General features: G+C 41.0%; 2 protein-coding genes across 5 annotated transcripts; one reads left to right on the top strand and one right to left on the bottom strand.

Annotated features, from left to right (window-relative positions):
* The first annotated feature begins 7 nt into the window (after positions 1 to 7).
* On the top strand, positions 8 to 16,142 carry supt20 (SPT20 homolog, SAGA complex component). Of its 4 annotated transcripts, none has more exons than XM_050039955.1 (24): positions 8 to 408; positions 627 to 722; positions 903 to 938; positions 1,103 to 1,228; positions 1,701 to 1,827; positions 1,925 to 2,028; positions 2,255 to 2,371; positions 2,546 to 2,599; positions 3,618 to 3,757; positions 3,928 to 4,084; positions 4,372 to 4,428; positions 4,569 to 4,646; positions 5,208 to 5,377; positions 6,525 to 6,557; positions 6,670 to 6,781; positions 6,990 to 7,095; positions 7,821 to 7,976; positions 8,550 to 8,862; positions 8,948 to 9,063; positions 9,517 to 9,572; positions 10,042 to 10,152; positions 12,826 to 12,916; positions 13,653 to 13,741; positions 15,987 to 16,142. In XM_050039955.1, exons 2-24 carry the CDS (start codon positions 720 to 722, stop codon positions 16,131 to 16,133), a joined length of 2,499 nt encoding a protein of 832 aa, XP_049895912.1. In that variant the 5' UTR covers positions 8 to 408; positions 627 to 719; the 3' UTR covers positions 16,134 to 16,142. The 4 variants fall into 4 exon arrangements, with proteins under 4 accessions (XP_049895912.1, XP_049895907.1, XP_049895917.1 ...); XM_050039950.1 differs by having other exon boundaries at positions 10 to 122; XM_050039960.1 differs by having other exon boundaries at positions 10 to 122; positions 8,951 to 9,063.
* Positions 16,143 to 16,910: 768 nt separating this feature from the next.
* Positions 16,911 to 20,967, bottom strand: exosc8 (exosome component 8). The gene is made up of 11 exons (XM_050040121.1): positions 20,902 to 20,967; positions 20,413 to 20,449; positions 20,251 to 20,314; positions 20,073 to 20,146; positions 19,439 to 19,484; positions 19,244 to 19,349; positions 19,085 to 19,130; positions 18,904 to 19,000; positions 18,519 to 18,639; positions 18,319 to 18,425; positions 16,911 to 17,122 (listed from the first exon to the last, which is right to left on the bottom strand). Exons 1-11 carry the CDS (start codon positions 20,916 to 20,918, stop codon positions 17,004 to 17,006), a joined length of 834 nt encoding a protein of 277 aa, XP_049896078.1. The 5' UTR covers positions 20,919 to 20,967; the 3' UTR covers positions 16,911 to 17,003.
* Between the last annotated feature and the right edge of the window lie 2,470 nt (positions 20,968 to 23,437).

A 23,437-nucleotide genomic window follows, 5' to 3' on the forward strand; every position in this document is an offset into this window, starting at 1 on the left:
TGTTGTCACACTGGAAGAAAATGGCTGCTGCTCCGACTTTTTTTCAATGAAGACACTGATATTTCAATTTCATTTCGTTTTCTTGCATTGGAGCTACAGTCGCCCGCTATGCAACCTAGAAGGCAAGTCCATCCTGCTCGTTGAGATTGACGTCGCTGTGTCGGTTTGTGTCTCAGACGACGTAACATCATTAGCGTAGCTGGTAACTTACAGCTTGCCCACTAGGAACGGGCTAGCATGCTAACGTTAGCCATGTTAGCCTCAACGGTCAGGCATCGACGAGCTTGTTGCTATTCAGCCACTCTGTTGACTGGGCTCACAGTCGTCAGAGTTTACTAACCCGAGCTACGCAGTTTTATCGACCCTGAGACATACTGGGCGTTTATTTACTTTGCTGGAGCATTTAAAGTACGTAAAGGATGAAACAACTAAGATGAAACAGTTTCGCACGTCTGTCTTCTTAGCTGTTTGTGTGTGGCATCTGCTTGAGTGCCAGCCAGGCTATTTGGCATCTGTACTGTTACTATAACCCGCCAGCCACACTGAGTGTATCTGTGTTATTATACCTATTATCTGCGTTTGTCTGACCGTGCTGCGTGCAATACGTGTTCTGTGTTGCTGTGCAGGGTGTGAATGGTCACTTTAGGAAGGTGACAGTGTGGGGTAGAAAGGACAGCATCGTCTACCGTCACTCGCCTTGCAGCTGGCGGTGGACCACAATGGTGAGTTTAATCTCTTTCAGATCACTTATATCTGTATATTCAGTTGACATCAGCAGTGAAGATTTATGTTAGAGTATGCATCCAACCAGAAACATTCACCAGGACTTGCACAGCTTGTTCTACCTAATTAGGAATCTCCACTGTGACTGATCTGTGTCATTTTACTCCTATTTTCCAAAGCAACAAGTTTTGGAATATGCATTGGATCGAGCCGAGGTAAAAAACATTACTTGATGCCTGTGTGTTTGCATATTTGTAGAAAGATAAAAGAATATTGCACATATCCCTGTGTACCCATTACATGCACCATACGTTGTCCATGTTAGTCAGACACCATCTGTCCTGTTGTCCATTAATGCATTGTATTATCTGTTTTTCAGTACGTTGTTGAAAGTGCTCGACAACGACCAGCCAAAAGAAGAGTTTCATCCAGCGGGAGGAAGAGTTTGTATCAGAAGCTCTATGAGCTGTACATAGAGGAATGTGAGAAAGAGCCAGAGTTAAAGGTTTGTGTTATGCAACTTGACTCATGCTTATGACTAGGTAATTATGGGCATGCATCAGTCCTTGTTCGTTCCAATCTCTGGGGAATGAGTAGGGAAAATGTGATTCGTAGAGCATTAAAATGTGTCAATAATGATCTTTTAACAGCATGCACAGGTCAGTTGTATGAGTCAGTTTTATTTATATAGCACTAAATCATAACAAACATTATCTTAAAGCACTTTTTATATAGACAGAGCCCAAGAATGTTGAATTTTACAGTGTTATTTACATCAGCAGTCAACATATTAAGTCCACATGTACTAAAGTAATCATTTTTGCAGCTCTAACTCAAGGTTAATGTAGGTGGAAAGCAATGATAACACAATTTTCCCACATAAATTTAGTATGGTTATAATATATGTGAGATTTTTTAATGCTAATATGGAGAATTTGTCTCTTATGTGTGTTTTTTTTGTTGTTGTCCTTCTCAAGAATTTGAGGAGAAATGTGAATCTACTGGAGAAGCTGGTGTCTCAGGAGTCCATATCATGTCTGGTGGTCAACTTGTACCCTGGGAATGAAGGCTATTCTCTAATGCTCAGGGGCAAAAATGGATCTGGTAAGAGAAGAGAGTTAGCCCATCTAATTGTGTCTTTTATGATCTGTAACCACAATCGTCACATCTATAACATTCATGTTTGTGTGTCGCCTTCTAGATTCTGAAACCATCCGTCTGCCATATGAAGAAGGAGAACTCCTGGAGTACCTAGATGCTGAGGAGCTGCCGCCTATTCTGGTGGATCTGTTGGAGAAATCGCAGGTGTGTATGCATTTATGCACCTATACAAATGTATAAATGCATGTGCATACATCATTTTGTAGACTTTGAAATGTTTTCCACTGTATGACCGGCAGACTTAAGTTCCGAATTTGAAATTCAGACATGCCATTTTATTTATGTCTTAAATGTATAGAGACCAGATTAATTCTTTATATGTTAGAATAGTTTCTGTTGGCTGACATCTGCCATGTGCAATTTGTCTCAGGTGAATATCTTCCACTGTGGCTGTGTAATAGTAGAGGTGAGAGACTACAGGCAGTCTGGTAATACCAAGATGCCCACCTATCAGAGCAGACACATCCTGCTGCGGCCAACCATGCAGGTAAACCAACAGAGTACATGGGAATTCTCTCACACATAGGCCGAAACAAACTGTAAAACAGATGCTCTAATACATTTTAAATGTGACCTGGAATGAGTGAAAATGTAATTAACTCACCATTAACCTTTAACATAGAACAGCTGAGTTGTTTATATCTGAATTTTTGTCCTGCAGACTCTAATCTGTGACGTTCATGCCATGACCAGTGACCACCACAAGTGGACACAGGTAAAGTGTCACATTTACTATGTCAATGAGAAACAAAACAATAAATCCTACCTCATTTACTTCCACATAATAGTAGGCAAGCCCGCTTGTGTGTCTTGAGTTCTTTAAAAATACTTAAACCCCCAGATAATCATTTGTATATCAGTTGCTTACCCCATGTTACGTTGAATTCATGAAGAAAACTTTGTTTTTCTTGCTTGCTTCCAGTCGACAAAGAATTCAAAAACTAAGAAAATTCTGAGTTTAACAACAACAGAACTATAGTGAAATAACTGTTGCGAACTCTCACGCAACTCATGCAGTGTAATCCAAGTCTCATTTGTCCATTTGTTGCTCATTACTTTGTTCCAAATAGACACCCTTTTCTGATGGGAAGCTAGACTGTAAGTGAAACTTATCTCTGCTCTCTTCAATGCCAGACTCCACTGACAAAACAGTAATTTTACCTCACTGAACATGGAAGCTGCTGGTCTACCATTACCTCAAACGATAGTTTGTTTGTGTTATTGTGTGACTGTGCTGAATCCAAACCAACCCTTTAAAACACCGAAGTCACACAATAACTCAAACAAGCTAACTGACTGAAGCAGTGGTAGACCAGCAGCTTCCATGTTCAGTGAGGTAAAATTACTGTTTTGTCAGTGGAGTCTGGCTTTAAGGGGAGTTTCACTTAAAGTTAAGTTTGCTGTCAAAGGGTCTGTTTCAGAAGTACTGAGCAATACGAGTGGATAAAATGAGAGTTGCATTATACTGCATGAGTTGTGTGAGAGTTTGTAAACAGATGTTTTGATTTAGTTTTGCTGCTGTTAAATCTGGACCCCTCTGATTTCAGTTCATAGAGAATTTTCCCTGGATTCTTTAGAGGCAAACGAGAAAAACAAGGTTTTTCTTGGCAAATTTAATGTAACACTTGATGAGTATTTGATATACATATTGTAATTTGGGGGATGAAACACTCTTGTAAGCACAGGCACATTGCACAGATGTTTTCTATAGCGTCTGTTTTTCTCTGCTTTAGGATGACAAACTACAGCTGGAGAGTCAGCTGATTTTGGCCACAGCTGAACCTCTGTGCCTGGACCCTTCCATTTCTGTCACCTGCACAGCCAACCGCCTGCTCTACAACAAACAGAAAATGAACACTCGCTCCATGAAACGGTACTGAGTACACTCACGCACTCTTCAGCTCACTTTTAAATCAGTTAAGGGAAAAAATGCTCATTTATGAATGTCCTTCTTTTTGAAATGGAAGACATGAAAATAAAAGCTCTGTGACAGTGAAAAGAAAAAGTCAGTGAATGAAGCAAAAGCCATCGTTTGCATCGTAGGTGTTTCAAGAGGCACTCTCGAGCTGCACTGAACAGGCAGCAGGAGCTTTCCCATCTGCCCATGCCGCCGCAGCTACGACTCTACGACTACCTGCAGAGGAGGAAGGAGAGGAAGCCTGCTCCTGTCATCGACCTGAAGATCTCAAAGATTGGAAACGTAAGCAGTCAACATGCCCATGATTTGACAAGCGTGCATACACCGTGTACATAAGCAGATAAGAGAAAGTTGACTGAAGCTGTTAACTATTTGGTAATCTTATCCCACGTGAAAAAGCTGATGTTTCAGTTCTGCTCCTTTTCTGTTTATTGTTTACTGCCGCAGAAAAAAATCAGTTAACTTAGGTCAGTGCATTTTCTCACGGTGCTTTCTCTCGTTTGTTTTTACTCATACATCTTTGTGTTTTCCTCTGTCGTCCTGGCTTCTCGGCTGTCATCACTTTGCAGTGTGTTGACATGTGGAAGCAGAGCAACTGCCAACTAACTGTACCGAAGGAAATTGATGTAAGTAGCTCTGCAGTCCTCTATAGCACTGTCACTTACACACTTGAGCCAACACTACTTAAAACCCACTCAAGTCATAGTTTGGCAGTTGTAATGTAGGGCATAACAAACCAGATGGGTTTGTCGGTGTGTTGCTCTAGGTGGAAAAGTATGCTGTGGTCGAGAAATCGCTGCAGTTGGAAGACTCTCAGCCCACTACTGTGATCTGGCCCGCTGAGGTAAGTGTTACAGCAGCATTAACACTCTTTGAAGTACAGGTCAATGCCCCCCCCCCCTCTCAGCATCACACCACCACACACTGCATTATTACCACACAGCCTCTTGGTTTTGTACTCAAAAAGGCTTTTGTTTAGTATAAACAATGAGTAAAGTGTAGATAGCTCCCAAGTGGATTCCTTTTTGATGGACAATAAAACAGCCACAAAACTGCAGTAAATGTGGAACGGTTCTGAATTTCACACATGCTTCTGCTATTCTGGAAAAAGGCCATACTGGACTGCAGAAAGACTGTGTCAGGGGCATTGTTTCAGACCATAAATTGTGCTAGACTCATTTTTTAATATATTTCCAACATACCTCATCTCTTATGTCAGTCAGTGAGATAAAGAATAATATTTTCGGGGGGCTGGGCCCTAAAACAGGCGGTGCTAGGTTCAGGCAAGGTCTTAAAAACAGTTGCTAAAATGAAGAGAAGTCTTGTCAATTTGCGCCTGCTTTTCTTTCTCTCCTTCCTCTGATTTTTGTCTTAAAACTGTCTTTTAATGTTATTCTTTACACAGGAAGTTGTAGATGACTACACGTTTGAGTGTGAGGTTGGGGGCCAACCCCAGAGGACCAAGGTGTCTATCTTCCAGTCGATGGGAGACCCGCTGGTGTATGGGAAGATCTACTGTGCTAAAGAACCAAAAGCAGAGGAGGACAGCACGGACCTAAAGCTCATACATCCCCCGTAAGGACAATCTGTGAAACAAATTGTAGCCAGAACAAATTGCTGATGTGATTAGCCTGGAACCTCTTAGTTTATTTTCAATTTACAGGGGGAGTTAGTGATTTTTCAACATGTGGGGTAGTGCTAAGCAGCCAGTGACCACGCCTGCTCCATATAAATGGCCAATCACAGCACAATTTTACCAGCCAGTCATAGAACATTAGGCTCGGACATGGGAAAAAAATAACGCCTTAGCAAGAGACAAATGTAAAATGACTTCAGCATGCAGATATAAGCTAGTTTATTACAAGTTAGTATATTAAACTTTTGTCAAATCCTGTCAGAAGTGCAGAAGTTCCACATCAGCTGCAGCCATCTTGGTTGTTTTTGAAGAAGCCCTCACCGGCGCTCCTCTTTACGGTCCTCATGTCAAACATGCCCCATATTAGATTAGTGTTGTCACGATACCAAAATCTTTGTTTTGGTACCAATACCAATATGAATTTCGATACTTTTCAATACTCTTCGGTACTTTTCCTAAGGAAAAGTCCTTTTGGATACAAACCTTTAGAACAATAAATAGTAGGGGTGTAACGGTACCAAAAAAATCATGGTTCGGTCAGTACCTCGGTATGGACGTCACGGTTTGGTAACTCAAATGTTCCACCAAGTTTGTGTTGTTGCGTGTTGTCTCCCTTTGCGAGGCAGACTTTCTCTTGTCTTTTTTCACATGCGCCAGCTGCGAATGTTGATACAGGTGTTGTCATACACACCACTTGTGCAATCTGTGCTTCAATAGGAACAAGAAAGGCGTTTGTGTGCATAATTGAGTAAAATAAATTAACTAAATTAATGAATTGAATCAATTTCAAAGTACCGGTATTTTCTAAATGCAGTATAGTACCATTTGGAATACTCTAGTACCGCGGTACTATTTTAGTATCGGTATACCGTGCAACACTATATTCGATAAACAGTTGTGATTGGCCCGGCACGTCTCAGGCTGCTGAAAATCTGTCCTAAGTGAAGGGGGACTAGATGCATCTGCCAGTGCAAATCAAATATAAGCTTGCACATTCGTTTGGTTCCCCGCAAGACAAATTCAGCGTACAAGACTGAGTTTGAGATGCCACTCTGAACTCACTTGTCTCTTTTGTCTCATTTACAGCTTCCTCATAGGCTCAAAGATAGATGCAGACCGGTGAGTCACTGTTTGCTTTTGCTGAGAAGATAATCCTGTCAAATACACAGTTTTTAGGGACACGCTGTTGGAGAGCCTGGTATAACATTTTGTGTTCTGTTATGTTTTATAGGTTTCTTACTCAGTACAAAGGAGTGTATGAAAGAGATGTAAAGTGTCAGGTCAAGATGTCCCATAACTCAGGCAACGTGGGACAGGGGCCTCCCTCCCCCAGCAAAGATGAGGTAAGTACTGCCTTGCTGAGATGTGGTGAAAGTTCAAGGTTCAGGTTTGTGTTATACGTATACGTTTGTATATAAGTATACTGAGCCTTACGAGCACAGGATTGACTCTGCTGTTGTGATTTTCGATCAACATTGGTGAAAAAATTACTTCTTGTGTTTCTGTTGTGATGCACTGTGACTAACAACCTGGTTTAAATGTCATCGTCAGGGTGATGGTATTTCTCCACTTGTCCAGACGTCTGTTTTGGGAAAAGGGGTGAAGCACCGACCCCCTCCCATCAAACTGCCTTCAGGATCAGGCAGCAGCTCCTCAGGTACATCTGCTACTCATGACAAAGATGACGCACAAACATACGGTGGTTTGTCATGATTCCCATGAGCATTGTGGTAGAAAATAGATACAGAGAGAAGGGGGAAAATGGATTAATAACCTCTTTAGTGTAAAAAGAACTCCTTCTGTTGCTGTCAGTGGGAGTGTTTTCACTCCAGCAAATATGTCAAAATTAAAAGAACCGAATTCACACCCTTTCTCGTGGGATTAGCTGAGAGCAATTTTGGAAATTGCAGAAAATCGAAAAAACAAAGCAGCCAAGGCAGATTGGTGGAAAGAGGGTGCAACCAAACCTTAAATGGCAACAAAAAAAACCTTCTGGATTGCATCAAACTTCATAGTTTGATTAACTCAAGCAGCACAGAAGTTTCAGTGGTGGATTTTTCCTTTCATGGCTAGCCCTAAAACTGCTGGGTAATACTGAGGTTAAGTGTTTCAGGGGAGGATTGATCCTGCAACACCCCTAAACATGGTAAGGGTCAAGCTGAGGGGCAAACCGTATGTGCTGTCTGTTTGTTTTTCAGTTGGATGCACAAATACCAACTTAAAGAAGACGATAAAGTTCTTAATTATGAAGTTATGCAGTTATAAGGTTACAAATTTAAATTCCATTTGGGAGACTCTGTGTACATTTGCCTCCTAACCAGGATAGATCAGGATCCATTCAGCACTCCCTGATAAATATCTCATCTTCTCTTTTTTCATCAGGTAATCCATATAGTTCACAAACCACCAGTGGTCTACTCAAGTGTCCTACACCCCCTCCAGCCAAAAGCCAGTCTCTGAACAGGAAGCACTCCATGGAGCTGAGCCAGGTGGGCCTGCTGTCGCCCGCCTCCCTCTCCCCCATGGGCTCCACACAGAGTGAGTACAGCCACAGCCGAGTCTGACTAACTGTTGGGCTGCTTGCTCTCATCAGTTGCAGTTGCGAGAATGACTTTTACTGGAATGTCTTACATCAGCTCCTCTCAAGCGTCCCAAGTTTTCCAGACCTAGAATTTTTTTCTCTTTTTTTTCCGACAAATTATGAAAAATGAACTTGACAAAGTTCCAGGTCTTAAGAAATATGGAAGCACACGAAAAAGTATAAAAACCACAGGGACGTATCCGATACTTGACAAGCACACGGAATATTGCATCAGTACAAGCACTATAGTTTTATGCATTCTGACTAAAACCAGCTGCGATGCAAATTGCCAGATAAAAAAAGAGGTGACGTTTTGACATGAAGGGGCCTCATGATTTAAATTTAACTCTTTAGCTGTTATTTAGGAAGACTAGCTTCCATTTAGCCATGTAACCATTGTTGTAAATGTGAAGTGCTAAAAGCATAATTATCATAAGCTCTCTGTGTGAGCTTTTCCTTACAAACTTGACACAGGTCATTGGTATAGCTTTCCTTAATTGTCTGTTTTGACCCTCATTCCCCTATTTTAGGATCGGGAACCCCCAAGCCATCCACCCCCACACCCACCAACACGCCATGCTCGACCCCGCACCCCACCGATGCCCTCTCTGCGCCTCTCTCGGTGACCCCTACCCCTTCGGACCCTCCCATGGTTCAGAGCCAGTCGCAGCCCGCCCTCCTCACACCCTTCGCCCAGCAGCAACTGGCTCTAAGCCAGCCGCTGCCTGTCATGACCATTCCCCTGCCCACCATGGGTACGTCCATCACCACGGGAACCACCTCGTCGCAGGTCATGGCCAATCCAGCAGGGCTCAATTTCATCAACGTGGTCAGCTCTGTCTGGTAGGAAAATTAACAGTCTCTGATGCCTCTTTGTCACTTGCCAGTCACTGTCACTTTTCATGATGATCCTGTACTGTGTGTGTAGCAGTCCTCAGACCTTGATGAGTGGCTCCAACCCCATGCTCGGTCCAGGCCTTAACCTGAGTGGAATCTTGCCACCTGGAGGGCTGATGCCTACCATGCAGTCAGCAGCACAGACTGGTAAGAGATTTAAATGCCACGTCCCTTTAAGTATTACTACAGTAAAATCTGTTATGAGCAGTCCGTCTCCATATAGCAGGTTGGAGATGTATTTCATAATGATAAGTTAAAGCAAAAAAAACATGTCTATATCCACTTTAAAACCCTTTATATCATACAGTGAGTAAGTAAGCCCGACTTTAGAAAGATAAAAGATAGATTCACCTTCCTTGACTGGTTGGGTGTGCTACAGGAGTCATACATATGAAAAAGACATTTATAGAAAGTGAACAGAAAGTTGTAATAGTAAATGGAAACACAAGAGGTTTATAGCATACAGTAAAATCTAATACGCATATAAGTTCAAATCCAATAAAAAAGCCCAATGGATTCAAAGATAAATGAATATAGCAAGGAAAAATCTGTTATTTTGTACAGTTTGTTTTGTGAACGTAACTCTGCTTTACCTTCCAGGGAGTCCTTTTGGCCTGAACAGCAGTGCTGGGTTGAGACCACTGAACCTACTGCAGGTACCAGTCAGTCTGTTACATTGTTCGTAGCGTGCACCGAGTATTTGTTTAACAGCATACTTCCCGATCCTTCACCTCTTGTTACCACACCTGGGATAGTGATGAGCTGTGTGTGTGTGAATCAGCTGCACAGCTCAGTTACTCCTTTGTTCCTGCACCTCACTGCATATGCCATGTAGTGAGCACACTTTGTTATGTTGTTCTAGTTCAGATATTCTGATAGTAGTAATGGTGTAGTTACCCTGTGTTGTTTGATTGCTTTGTTAATTTTCCGGTTTCCCTCTGCTCTTGTCCCCTTGTTTGCTTACATGTGCATCATTCCTTTCCCTCTGCCTTTCCTGTCTCCATCTCCAACCCTTCCTTCGTCTGTTACTCCCCTACGTCTTGTTTCTTGGTGTGTGTGTGTGTGTGTGTGTGTGTGTGTGTGTGTGTGTGTGTGTGTGTGTGTGTTTATGTTATACGTCTCCAGATCCCCACTGGTCCTCTCATCTTTAACTCTCTGCAGCAGCAGCAACTGTCTCAGTTCTCCCCACAGCAGAGTCAGTCGGCCACCTCCAGCCCTCAACAGCAGGGGGAGACGGTGAGACACACAGTCACATTTGCATCCAATCTCACACACACACACACACACACACACACACACACACACACACACACACACACAATTGAAAGAACCATATTAATTTCAACAATTGAATATTGAAGATTTTTTTAGATTAAATCTGGATTAGGAAATTTGAGTGTATTAATGTTAATGCTAGAAAGATTTATGTAGTCCATGTTTGCACATATCAAAACAGGGTTCCACACTATATCATGTCAAACTAGAAACTTAGCTGTGAAGTGTCCAGAGTGTTTGGAGTTCACAAAAGCAAAGCAGTTAATTTCACACAAAATTAAAGTAAATGTAATTACCAAGTCTTGTGTTTACCTGTTTGTCAACAAAACTGAGCAGCCTGCCGGGGTTAGGGAGGTGATAAATGAGCCAAGGACCTTTGTGAGCCAAAGTCAGTCAAAGGTCATTAGAGAGTTCACAAAATTGAGCTTTATGGCAGAGTGGGCAGAAGTCCAAAAGGAGGCTACTAATAAAAAGGCAGGGGAAGGATGTCTGGTTCCATAGAACAATGACCAAAATGTATTGACAAATACAATTTTAGAATAACAGTTTGAAGTTGCTCGGATGACCCAGACGAAGCCCAGACGTTAGTCATAATGGAAAATCTGTTGAATGACCTCATGACAGCTGTCGAGACGCTCTTCATCGCACGGGAGCAAGTTTGAACCAATCAGCATAGAATAATGGGAGAGAAGCCCAGAATCCAGCAGTGCTGAGGTGATATTGACATATGCAAGCAAATGCTTCAGTAGAAGCTGTAACCACAGCCAAAACACCTCATAACCACCTAATGACTGGTTGCTCTGGACCCTCAAGAGAACTTGCAAAATCAGTATCATCTTTTAAAACTTGGTTTTGATAGTGTTATTTGTCTTTTACTTTTTTTTCTTTTGAACAACAGTTTCTTGATTTGTAAAGTACTTTTCAAAATTTGGGTCCAGAAAGTTAGTGGTGTGCTCAAATGGTAAGGAAACTAATGGCTGTGCTCTTGAAAAAGAGGTTGAACTCTTCAGACGTTATCTATGTAGGAGCAGGAGCAATGTGGAAGCTTTTTAATTTATGTGCCTTAAAGGGATGGTTCAGATTTTTGAAGTGGGGTTGTTTAAGGTGCTTCTCTACAGTCAGTGTGATACCTAGAGTAGATGGTGATCAGCACACCCCCAGTTTGGAAAAGCAGACAGGAGTATCACCACAAAAGCTAAGGGATCTACTGCTGTGGTTGGAGACAGCTGCAAAATATGTATTTGAGTGACCTAAAAAAATCAATGTCAGTTTAAGTGTACGCTATATTTAGAATGTTTTCACTGCTTTATCTTGTCTATCTGTCAGACAGCCCTTTCCAAATGAGAACTGCACTGTTAAATCCATCTATGCTCTCTTCAGAGCCACCAGACTCCATTGACAAAACAGTAATTTCACCCTGCTTGAACAGAAGAGCTGCTGCCTCCATCGGCTAGTTTCTTTGTGTTTTTGTGTGACTTTGGTGAATCTGAACTAACTCTTTCAGACACCAGAGTTCCAATAACACAAAGAAACTAAATAATTGAGGCAGCAGTACTCCAGCAACTCATGTTTAACAAGGTAAAATCACTGTTTTTGTCAAAGGAGTCTGGCTTTGAAGAGCATATGTAACAGCGTCAGTCACCAGTCGGAAAGGGCTGTCTAACGGCCAGGTAAATAAATTAATATATTCTACATATAGCATACACTTTAACTTATATTTATTTATTTACTTTAGGTGGCTAAAATTTGTTTTGCTGCTGCAAAATAATACACTGCTTTGTTCCTTTGGCTGTACTCCTATCCCGAACTATCCCTTTAAGTTAGCTTTTTTTTGTAGATTTTGTAACTTTCTTTTACGAAGTGCTGTAAAAATACAGTCTAATACTTGTGTTGATTATGAGGCACTGTGCTCATTACTGCTCAAGCCTTTGTAGTCCAAGGGTTTTGTGATGGTAGTGAACAGGTTTCGGTTGTTAATAGGTTGAGGTCAAACATGGATATGAAAAAACTCTTTATTAGTACTACTAGATCTCACTGCAGCCTTTGATACAGTCGACCACTCAATTTCTTTAGCTAGACTTTACAATCTGGTTGGCGTCTCTGGTACTGTTTTTAAATCGTTTAAATCTTATCTTTCTGACAGAGAATTTTATGTAACAATGGATGAGTGTTCATAAAAAGCTGTAAAATTGATTTTGGGGTCCCCCAAGGGTCAATTTTAGGTCCGATACTTTTTAATCTTTACATGCTGCCACTTGAAAATGTCATCAGGAGGCACGGCATAAGTTTCCATAGTTATGCTGATGATACACAAGTGTACATCGCTGTGTGTCCTGATGACGCAGGTCCAATTGATGGCCTTTTTAACTGTATTTTAGATATCAAGTCCTGGATGGCAGAAAACTTTCTCCAGCTCAACGAGGACAAACCCAAAATCTTAGTTATTGGTCCTGAAGCTCAGAGAGAGAAACTTAACGTACTAAAATTTGAATCTTCGAATTCGAATCTTAGTTTTGAACCACACATTAGAAGTGTCACCAAAACTAAAAAAAATAATTAATTTTGATTGATTGATTGATTGATATTGTGTGTGATGAGCTCACTGTCCTTCGTTACCTTCGACTGTCTTTGCAGGGTGACCAGGGGTCGGATCAAAGTTTAGGAAACCAGCAAACAGCGGTCATCAACCTGGGAGTCGGAGGCTTCATGTCTCCACAGGCAGCAGGTATGACCCTCACACACACACACACAGACACACAAATACACAATAAAAACACTCCAGTTCCTCTAAAACATTTCTCTTTGTCCAGTCCATTAGCCTGTTTCAAAACAACTTGACACCATGCCACTAACTAGTACTAATATAAGATTTACTAATGTATTCATTATTGTAATAATTACTGTACATTAGGATTCATAGTCTGTAACTAAACATGATCATTTGACTAAAGTTAGCCATTGTTCCTCTCAGTGGAGCATGTAACAACTGACAGGAGAGACTCAACTTCCCCTTCTTCTCTGCTACATTCTCTTTTTTTATTTTTTCTCTGTTGTTTTTTGCCCCCACCCTTATTTCTTTCCCTCCTGGACTGTCCTCCTGTCCTCTTTCTCCACTTGCCCTGCTCACTCACACCTTTCCGGCTCACCCCATCTTTGCTATTTGCCCATAACCCACTTAAAAATGTCCATGCACATGGTCGTTTACCTGTGCTGTCGGCCCCCCTGCGATGTTCTCTCCTTTTGTCTTCTCTTTCTTTCATTTCACCTCTTACCTTATGTGTGGTTGTGCATCACTGAAACTGCAACCCCCCCTTCTTCACCCCCCTCAAACTCATCCCTCTTTTGCTTGTATGTGCATTTTCTCTCTTCATACTTTACTCCATCCCTTCTTCTGTTTCTCTCCCTCTTGCCGTCAAATCCTTCCCTCTGGGGTTCCCTCTCTCCCTCCCCTCCCCCCTTAGTGCTGTCCCAGTTGGGCTGTGGGCTGGACGGGTCTGGGCCCCCGCTGCCTTCTCCAAGGCTTCAGCAGCAGCACCAGCCACAGATCCAAGTAATACAGCAACTTTAACATCTATATACACAAATACATGTTTTTAAGAACACTGAGACTAGATTCATCAGCCTACACTCAGTGCCTTTATGTAGCAGGCAGGTGTTTGTTGTTCTACACTATAAGCTGTCAGGAAATGAGGCCAGTTAACTTTATGCTCTGCATCAAAGTTTAAAAAATAGACAAGAATTTCTTTATCTTTCTTTACACATACATTTTTTATTTTCATCAGACCTGGGTAAAATTTAAATTGATTTAAAAAAACACTTTGCAAACAATTGTCTTGGAATAAAATAGATTTATGGCTCCTTCCAAGCTGAATTTTAAAGATTGGAACATTTGAAAACATTTGGTATAACCATCCAAGACTAACACATTTTATTATAAATAATTATTTTCCTAAAGGTCCAGTGTGTAGGGTTTAGGGGCCTCTATTGGCAGAAATGGTGTATAATATTTATAACTATGTTTTCTAGCTTTCTAGCCACTTGAATATAAGAATCGTTTTAGTTACCTTAGAATGAGCCACTTATATCTACATAGGGAGCCGGTCCTCTTCCATGGAGTCTGCCTTGTTGTTTCTACAGTAGCCCAGAATGGACAAACCAAGTACTGGCTTTAGAGCGGGTCGTCCACCAAATCGAAAGTTTGGCGGTTCAATCCCCAGCTCCTCCAGTCTGCATGTCGAAGTATCCTTGGGCAAGATACTGAACCCCAAATTTCCCCCGATGGCTGTTCCTTCGCCGTGCAAGTGCTCGTGAATGGTTACTGAGTAGCAGATGGCACCATGTATGGTAGCCACGGCCACCAGTGTGTGACTGTGTGTGAATGGGTGAATGTGACATAGTGTAAAAAGCAGTTTGAGTGGTCGGAAGACTAGAAAAGGACATAACAAGTGCAGTTCATTTACCATATTTTGATAATCGATCAATCATTAAAGTAATTTTAGAAGCAAAAATGGCAGAAAATGCTGTTTTCAGCTTCTCAAATATGGAGATTTCCTCCTTTTCTCTGCTTTATATCATATAAAACAGAATATCTTTGGGTTTTGGACTGACAAAACAAGACTTAGAGACATTACCTTGGACTTAGAGAACTGGGGATGGACATTTTTTACCCTTTTCTAACATTTTATAGATCAAATGATTAATAGATTAATCAAGAAAGTAATCAGCAGTTTAATCCAAAATGAAGTGTCAACCCAGTAGGCTACCGTTGTTCTACACACATGGAACACGGGAGAAGTTTCAGTTTTGTAACCTCACTGCTAGATGCCATTGAATCCTACACATTGGACCTTTAATTTTTATTTGTATGCAGTAAAACAAACCTTAAACAATAACTGAGAATAGATTCTATGCTATTTTATTATTATTTCTAATAATAGATTGTAGATCAAACGGTATCACCCCAGGTCTGATTTCCATCCAGATTTCTCTGTTGTAGATCCACACCATTCACTCCATCTTGTGTTGTATGTTTGGTTAATATGTTTTTTTTGGCAAAGACCACAGCAGTCCCAGTACTCCCAGCAACCCACACACCAGAGCTTGTGGCACTTCCAACGGCAGCAACTAACAGCGTGTTGAACTGGGAGAGGCATGTTCTTACAAAGCAGTTAGTGACAGGATCTGAAATATTGTCATTGGGGGTACACACTGTTGTTGACTGCATCATGACAGGTTAGAGATGATAGGCTGTGAAGCATGAATCGTAAGGTGTTTAAAGATGGTTTTTTTTGCCCAGTTGAAGTTGCTGACTTACTCTGAGCAGAAAGCACGGTTGCTGAGCTGCATGTCTGTTTTTTGCCAGGACCACAGGCAAATAATGTGTGTCTTCAGAACGCCACTGGTGCTGCTTGACTGTATCCTGCCTCACTCCCCAACACACCCCACCTTGTCCCCAAATCTGTATCTCTTCTCTCTTCTCCCTTCCCCTTTGCAACCCATTAACCACTCTTCTGTGTTTCTCCGCACACTCCTCTTGTATGTCGTACCAGGCTTTAGTACAGCTTCACTAACCCAAGCCACTGATGGACGTTTTATGGCACAAAGCATTCTGCTGGTAATCTAGGATATAATTTGATGCCAGTTGCGGTGAGGGAGTCTGCTCAACACTGGTGCCAGTGACTGTATTTTAACCGTGCAGCAGATGCTTACACAACCCTTAGATCTACTGACAGAAACATTATGTTGCTATTTGTAAAACACTGAACTCTCCTCTTCTTTCTTCTGCACTGGCACAGTTGCAATTCTTGCAGCACCAAATGCAGCAGCAGCAAATGGCTATGGGAGCAGCAGCTCCACAGGGGGGAGCGCCACGGCAACATACCGCCAGCCAACCAAGAAGTAAGAGGAAGAGGAGCATGCCACAGCCCCTCCCTAAGTCATGACAGACTAAAATCACACTAAAACCTTCCCCAGCTACACGAGGACGTGAATGATCCATACTGTGCTCTTTGTCTGCCTCACTGTGGAGACTGCAGACAAAAAAAGACTTTTTTTTGTCCTTTCTGTGTCTTTTTCTAGCTGACAAATTTGTATGTAATGGTTGTCAGAGGTTTTGGAGAACCAAAACTGTGTCCACCATAGAGGATGGGGGTTTTTAGAACAGGGAGCCCTACACTTAAAGAACCTTAGTCATATTTTTTGAGATGAAACAGAATAAGATGGTTCTCGTAGGTAGCGGGCTTTCACAATAACACATCGCCCCTTCAGGAAGACTTTTCTCTATGGGGGCCGTGGGACTGAAAGGATTATGAATGCACATTCTCAGAGGATTCCTCGTGAGCCTGCCTGATCCTCCTGCCTCTGCTTGGTTGAACCCGGTAGAAACTGCCCTTTAAGCACGGATCCCAGTGAGCTTATTGACACCAAATCCTCCATATAACCATTACATGTGAAAATGCAAATCTGATCTTGGAGTAGTGCCTGGGGGCAGCTCTCTACCTCTCAGTCTGTTGGAAGTCTTTCTTCTGTTAGCCATCCAGGCACAGGGCTCAACCGAGGACTCAAGATGAACATGCAAAGACGGTGTACCTGCTTTTGTACAGCACATTTTGAAAAAGGCATTTCCTTTTAATTAGTTCAGGAGCCATGAGCGTATTCTTACGAGACATCAAGTGTGTGTGTGAGACATTTCTGGACACTGAGAAATAATTTTTTAAGCAGTCTTTGTCAGCAGTTTTATTGTTATTAAAAAAAAAAGAATATATATTGACAGTGGAAAATACAGCTTTTAGATAAAAAGCGTCTGAGGCTCTTTATTGCGCTGTCTTAACACTTTGTATGACTTTATCGATGAGTTTCTGGATCTCTCTTTGTCGCGCTGTTGCTCTGCTGATACACTCCTGCAGCTTCTCTGCCGACAGCGACGTCCCACCTGAGCCAGAGGGAAAGATTGTTAGCAGGGTTCTCGGTTTGTCTGTTTCATTCAGCCTCCTTAAAATGTCATAAATTATGTTTTAAAAATTTAGGCCTTAGAAGTCATTAAATAGTCCTAAATTTTAACTTTAGAAGTCTTAATTGCCACAAACATTTTATTTAATCCAAATTTAGTCCACATTTTGATGTTAAAAATTGTTAGACCTACCACTGAACCTAATGCTGTCCTTTTACTTTATACTTGTACTTAACAGTTGGCAAAATTTAGATTAACCTAACTCGCTCTAAGAACCTTATTTCTACATAAAACCTGCCTCTGCAAGGCACATGTACTTCTTATATATTTACCTGCCATGCTTGAATAAGAAAAACATTATTTGTCCAAAAAATCAGTCATAAATGTGTTAAAAAAAAATCTTGATAAGGTCTTAAAAAGCATTAAATTTAAGTGTCTGATACCTGCAGACACCCTGCAGGAGCTGCATTCATGCACCACTAGTCAGTTTACAGCTGTAACTGGGATGTAATCCTTATTCTTCCAGGGAGGGGGCTTTAAACTGGACCAGCTTAGGTAGATCGTGTCTCACTTAACTCATCACACACGTAAAAGCTCGCTAAATTCATGATGCCACCCCTGATTCTTAAGTTTCAGTTGAGGTAAAACTTCAGTCTTACTCCCCCCAAATAAGTCACTGTTATAAGTGCAAGTGAAAAATTAAAGATCAGAAGACAGACAAAGCTAGACCACACTGCTACCTCCAAAACTCTGAATGTTTGGTGTGTGAAATCTCTACAGAAATGGCAATTACCAGCAACAGAAAGAGGTAGTGGTGGGAATTGAGGCTATTAAACTGATTCTGATTATTGAAAATGGAGAGTAAATAAAATAGCAGCTTTGATTAGACTTTCTGACCCATATTGGCTGCTATTTAGCCTTTTTTTCCAAACATTTCTGACTCTAAAAGTACTGTTAAAGTACACAATAAATCCCCAAATGAGCTGGATTTAATGTAGAAATTGATTTACTGTTGTATTCTTTAACAAAACTAAAAACTGTATAGGGTAGATCAGCTTCCTCGGGCCTGTATTTTAACAACAGGGAGTTCCTGCTGAGTTTTTACTTTGTGTAGTAAACAAGACATTGGATTCACACTGAGAACACACAGGCCAATCATTACAGACTGTGTTTCTGACCTGGTTTATGTACAACGCAGAGTCGAGCCTCTTCATCTGTCACCACAGTGAGGTGAGCGGTCGACAGACTCTCCTCCTCAGCTGTGGGGTCTACGATCAGTATGGAGCTGCGCAGAGAGCAGACCAAGATTGCAAAACTCAGAATACAGGGGTTTTTTTTATATCCTGGCTAGACAAAGTGAAAAAAATTCTTTGCTTACTCATCGAAGACACAAAAAGAGGCGCCAACTGGATGTTTGTGAATATGCAGCCCACGTCTCTTTTCTAAATTTACTTGTGGTGCGCCGGTCTCTGTGTTGATGGTGACCTCTGGGAGTTGTGCTGTGGAGAGAAGGGATACTGTTAATATACTTTTAAAAAATAGCTAACAAAACACAGATGCATCTCTGTGGTACGGCCATAAAAATAGTGGATAGTTGTGCACATGGGCCTGAGTATGTGCTGGAATAATACTGCAAAGACAGGTAGAGATTTATAATGATCATAAACACATTACGACATATAAAGGGAACCTTAAAACCATTTTCTTTTCCAGTTACAGTAACTGTGAGCTCTGTTGCTACTTATTTTGTTAACAGTACATACTGTTCTTCAGGGCAGCCAGCAGGGCAATGATACAAGCATCCAACACGTTCCCATCGTGGTCGAGACACATCATGTCACAGTAGAGCACCCAGCAGAGCTACAACCAGAATCGGCACAATCAGAACCAAACACCAAACACATAGAGCAGTCTGTCATCACCGGTCAATGTGCAAGGATTTACCTTTCCCCTGTCGATGCACAAGTCCTCTGTTTGTATCACCTCAGAGCTGCAACACACATTTAGAAGACTTAGTAAAAGCAGTAGCAGGCATTAAGAGAATGATCACACATCTGATGGTGCTGTGAAATGAAAAGTAAAGTGTGTTCAAGTCTATCACACCTTTCGATTACATCAGCGATGAACTGGCTGGCAGCCTGCGCCTGCTCTCCTGGTGGACCCGGCCGAAACCGAGAGGAACACAGCGGCGGCAGGTCCAAATTGGGCACTGACAAAGATGGTAAGAGTTCTGCAGTCAGTGTTTGTTTGGTGTACCTTCCCTTAAATCAACACTTGACACCTTCACACTGTACTTACCTATGTATCCTTTACCAGGTGTCTCCACTAAAGGGTGTGCCAGCTCCTGGGGATCAAGGACACAAGACATGAGTGAGCATTTGGGTCATCTGTTCCAGATTGATTGAAGTTAAGTTTTTAGGGTACTTTCACACCTAACCTGTTTGATTCGATAAAAGCGAACTCAGGTCAGTTTGTGCAGTCAGTACAGTTAATTTGGTCCTGTATGAAAGCTGTCAACTGTATCCCTGTGTGGACCAAACAACCTAATTGAGATCACTCAAAAAGGTGGGTCTCAGTTTGCTTCAGAATGGACTTTGGTGCAGTTTGTTTGTAGTGTGAAAGAAAACGAACCACCACAGGAATTTGTGATAGCAGATAAGTGATTTAACAGCTAAACCAGTAATAAATCAGTCTGCTGATCATGAAATCTGTCCGCAATCTCATAATTGACCCTGATAATGCATACATGTAAAGGCTGATGATGCAGGATCAACGAGTCACCTGTCAGTCGGTAGAACATCATTTTAACTCCTCTTGGTTCGTTTGCAAAAAGCCAGTGTGAACAGGAACCGAACCAAAACTCTGGTGCAGACCGTATGAACCAAACTACAGGTGTGACAGCACCCTCACTGCTGTGTTCATGGTCATTTACCGCCTTGATGCCACAGATGACTGTGGTGTTCCCGACCTTCACCAGGGCTGAGCCATCTGCTGTGGATATGGACCCTGAACAGAGCAGGCAGAGAAAATCGTCACATGTAGACTGAAAAAACCAACAACAAAGTAATATATAATTTATGCTGCAGATATGAATCATTGCTGTATCTCACCTATGTTTAGTGTTGTGGTTCTGAATTCTAACAGCTCCCGTCCATCAGGTCGACAGTTTTCTTTCTGAAAAAGGGCAAATATAATACAGTATTAATCAGTCTGCAGTGTAAACTCATGTAAACTATGAGTGTGGACAACTGTTTTGTGTTTTCATCACTGACCAGGAAGCTCCTGTGGTACTCCAGAGGCTCTGCAGTCCTGGAGGTGTAAAGAAGGGAGGAAGAGGTGAGTGGACATGAGCTTACAGAGACAGACACTGTTAGAAACACACTTAACTTATATCAGCAGTGACAGATTTGCTTATTCACGTATTCGCCTGTGATTCAGAATTCATTTATATGTCTGATAACTGTTTCAGACTCCTGTGATCAGATCAGTGACATTAATGCCTCATTAAATTATCTTGTTACTGCTCCTGTCGTGTATGAGCTAACTATTCAGCTGACAGACATATGAACAAGGTTGAACTTGTCACAGGAACAGGACACGACTCTTTATCAGGTCTGAATGAAATGCGAATGTTATTTTTTTCTAAAGTCGGTCAATGGTCGGATCTGATGTGGCGCAACTAAACTAAATTAATTCAATAACTCAGAATAACACACGTAAAATGTTACTTTCGGTAAAATCGCAACACTAATCATTCTTACTTGAAACCAGCCGCCATGATGTTTTGATTAACCACGTGGGTTTGGTGAGCGTAACGTTACTACGGTGGCCGGCAGGTGTTTTGCGGAAGTTGTGCCTGCCCGCCGAGATTTCAACGGCGAAATACGCTTTTAAAAACGATGTCATCTTCGTTTTTAGGTTTATCAGTTGTGTTCAGTGATCTAAAGTCTGTAGTTTATGAATGTTTAGTGTCATCACAGTTTCTGTAAGACTCGGTAGAAGTAATAATATCAGTAATAATAACCTTTATTTGTACTGCACTTTTCAAAACACAGTTACAAGGTGCTTTATGAGACAAATTAAATAGTTTCCATCATCAAGATAAAAACAGCAATAAAACACAGAACATAGGCTAAGACCAGATAAATCAGTTTGTGTAAGAAAAATGAATAAATAATAAAATTTAAAAAAGAAGGACAGAAACTAAACACACAACAGATTTACTGTAAAAAAAAAATTAAATTAAAAATATATGTTTTGCAGACAAAATACTGTAATTTTAAATTTAGGCTTTCAAATCTGTAAAAATGAATGTCAAAATCATTCTGTCAAAGTCGATGTAATAAAGTAGGCTACACTGCTGACCATTTTGATTCCTATCACAGTTTGATTTGAAGTGTCCTTTCTGGCTGTTATAATATAGTATAATAATATCTATAATGTTTATAATAATAATAACAATAATAATAATGCCCATACAAACCTAGTTATCTCAGACCAATAAAAATGATTGTTTCATGTAAAGCACATGTGTGGTAATAATACAATTACCTGTCTGGTGACTGCTAATATTTAAAGAGCACAAAATGTAAAATCTTGTTTGTCCCATTTAACCTGAAGTCGCAAATTTCTTGACTTTATCTTAAATAACATGATACTGACAGAAGTCTGTTTTTAAATTACAGTCTTCTTATTGTGAATACCAAGTTTTATTTATCCATAAAAGGTTGTAAAAGAAATCAAAATCTTTTCTCTTTTCTTTTAGTTTTTCAAGGAGTCTTCATACTTTCAATGGCTTTGTGATAGTTACAAATAGAATAATAAATGAATAAATACCTAAATAACAACTTTTTAAACATTATTTTACACTTGGCCCTTATTGTCTCTTTCGACACAACATTAGAATAGGGCTGCCACTAACGATTATTTTCATTGTCGACTAATCTGTCGATTATTTCTTCGATTAGTCGACAACATAAATGTTGAAAAATGTCGGTCTGTCTCGCCCAGACCCCAAAATTACGTCATCTAATGTCTTGTTTCGTACTCACGCCGAACGGTTTTAGTTCACTGTCACGGGAGAGTGTGTAAAGCTGCCAATATCTGAACTTAAGAAGCTGCAATAAGAGTATTTTGGGGTACTTTTATAGTACTTTTCTATGAAAAATGACTCAAACCGATTAGTCGACTACTAAAATAGTCACTGATTATTTTAATAGTCGATTAGTCGTCGATTAGTCGACTAATCGTGGCAGCCCTACATTAGAATACACTGAAAAAAATCAAATATGCATTGTGAAATTGAAATAATATGTTTAACCCCAATTGCATTGTGTTAATTAATCAGGGTTGTGTTGGGAGCTTTTCATAACTCACTGAATCATTAATTTTTTATAAGCACAGCAATGTGAGAGTACCTGCTTACAGCTGCTTACTTGTACCATTAATGTAAGTTCCACTAAAACTGCATATTCCATTTTTAAGCAGCAAAATCAGGCAGAGAGACCAATCCATGCAGTTTCAATTCTTTCTGAAGATTATTCAAAGTGAGAGGAGCAGAACATAAAAGCTTTTTCCCCAGCTCAGTCTGAGCACTAGGAACAGACAGCAAAACTAAACTTGAGATCTGAGGCTATAGCTACAGTCAGATACAGTCGATTTAAAAGGACTAAAAAACAAAAAACAAAAACATAACATCAACAAAAGATAAATAAAATGAATAAAATAAACAACATTCAGACACACCCAGTTAACAGACAACAGTTTTAGCAGTAAACAACAGTTTTCGCAGCAAGTGCAATCACAATTTGTAACAAATCTCAGTCCACTATGATATGCAGCATCTTTGGGCAGCAGTAGCTCAGTCCATAGGGACTTGGGTTGGGAATCGGAGGGTCGCCTGTTCAAGTCCCCGTCCTGACCAAAATATGGAGCGTGGACTGGTAGCTGGAGAGGTGCCAGTTCACCTCCTGGGCACTGCCGAGGTGCCCCTGAGCAAGGCACCGAATCCCCCAACCGCTCAGAGCCCCTGTCATGGGCAGCCCACTCTGACATCTCTCCACATGTATAGGTCCAGTTTGTGCATGTGTGTGTCCTGTGTGTGACTGATAAACAGAGTGAAAAATTGAATTTCCCCTCAGGGATTAATAAAGTATATAAAATTAAAAAACACATGTGCATGTGCAGATGCATTCATGTACAACAGAAACTTTAGAAACAGTTATAAAAAATAATGTGGATAAAGCAGTCTCAGAGTAGGTTGTGGATCTGATCAATGGACATATGACTAGGAGCAAC

The sequence above is a fragment of the Epinephelus moara genome, chromosome 3 (assembly GCF_006386435.1).
Source record: "Epinephelus moara isolate mb chromosome 3, YSFRI_EMoa_1.0, whole genome shotgun sequence".
In the NCBI taxonomy this organism is placed as follows: Eukaryota; Metazoa; Chordata; class Actinopteri; order Perciformes; family Serranidae; genus Epinephelus; species Epinephelus moara.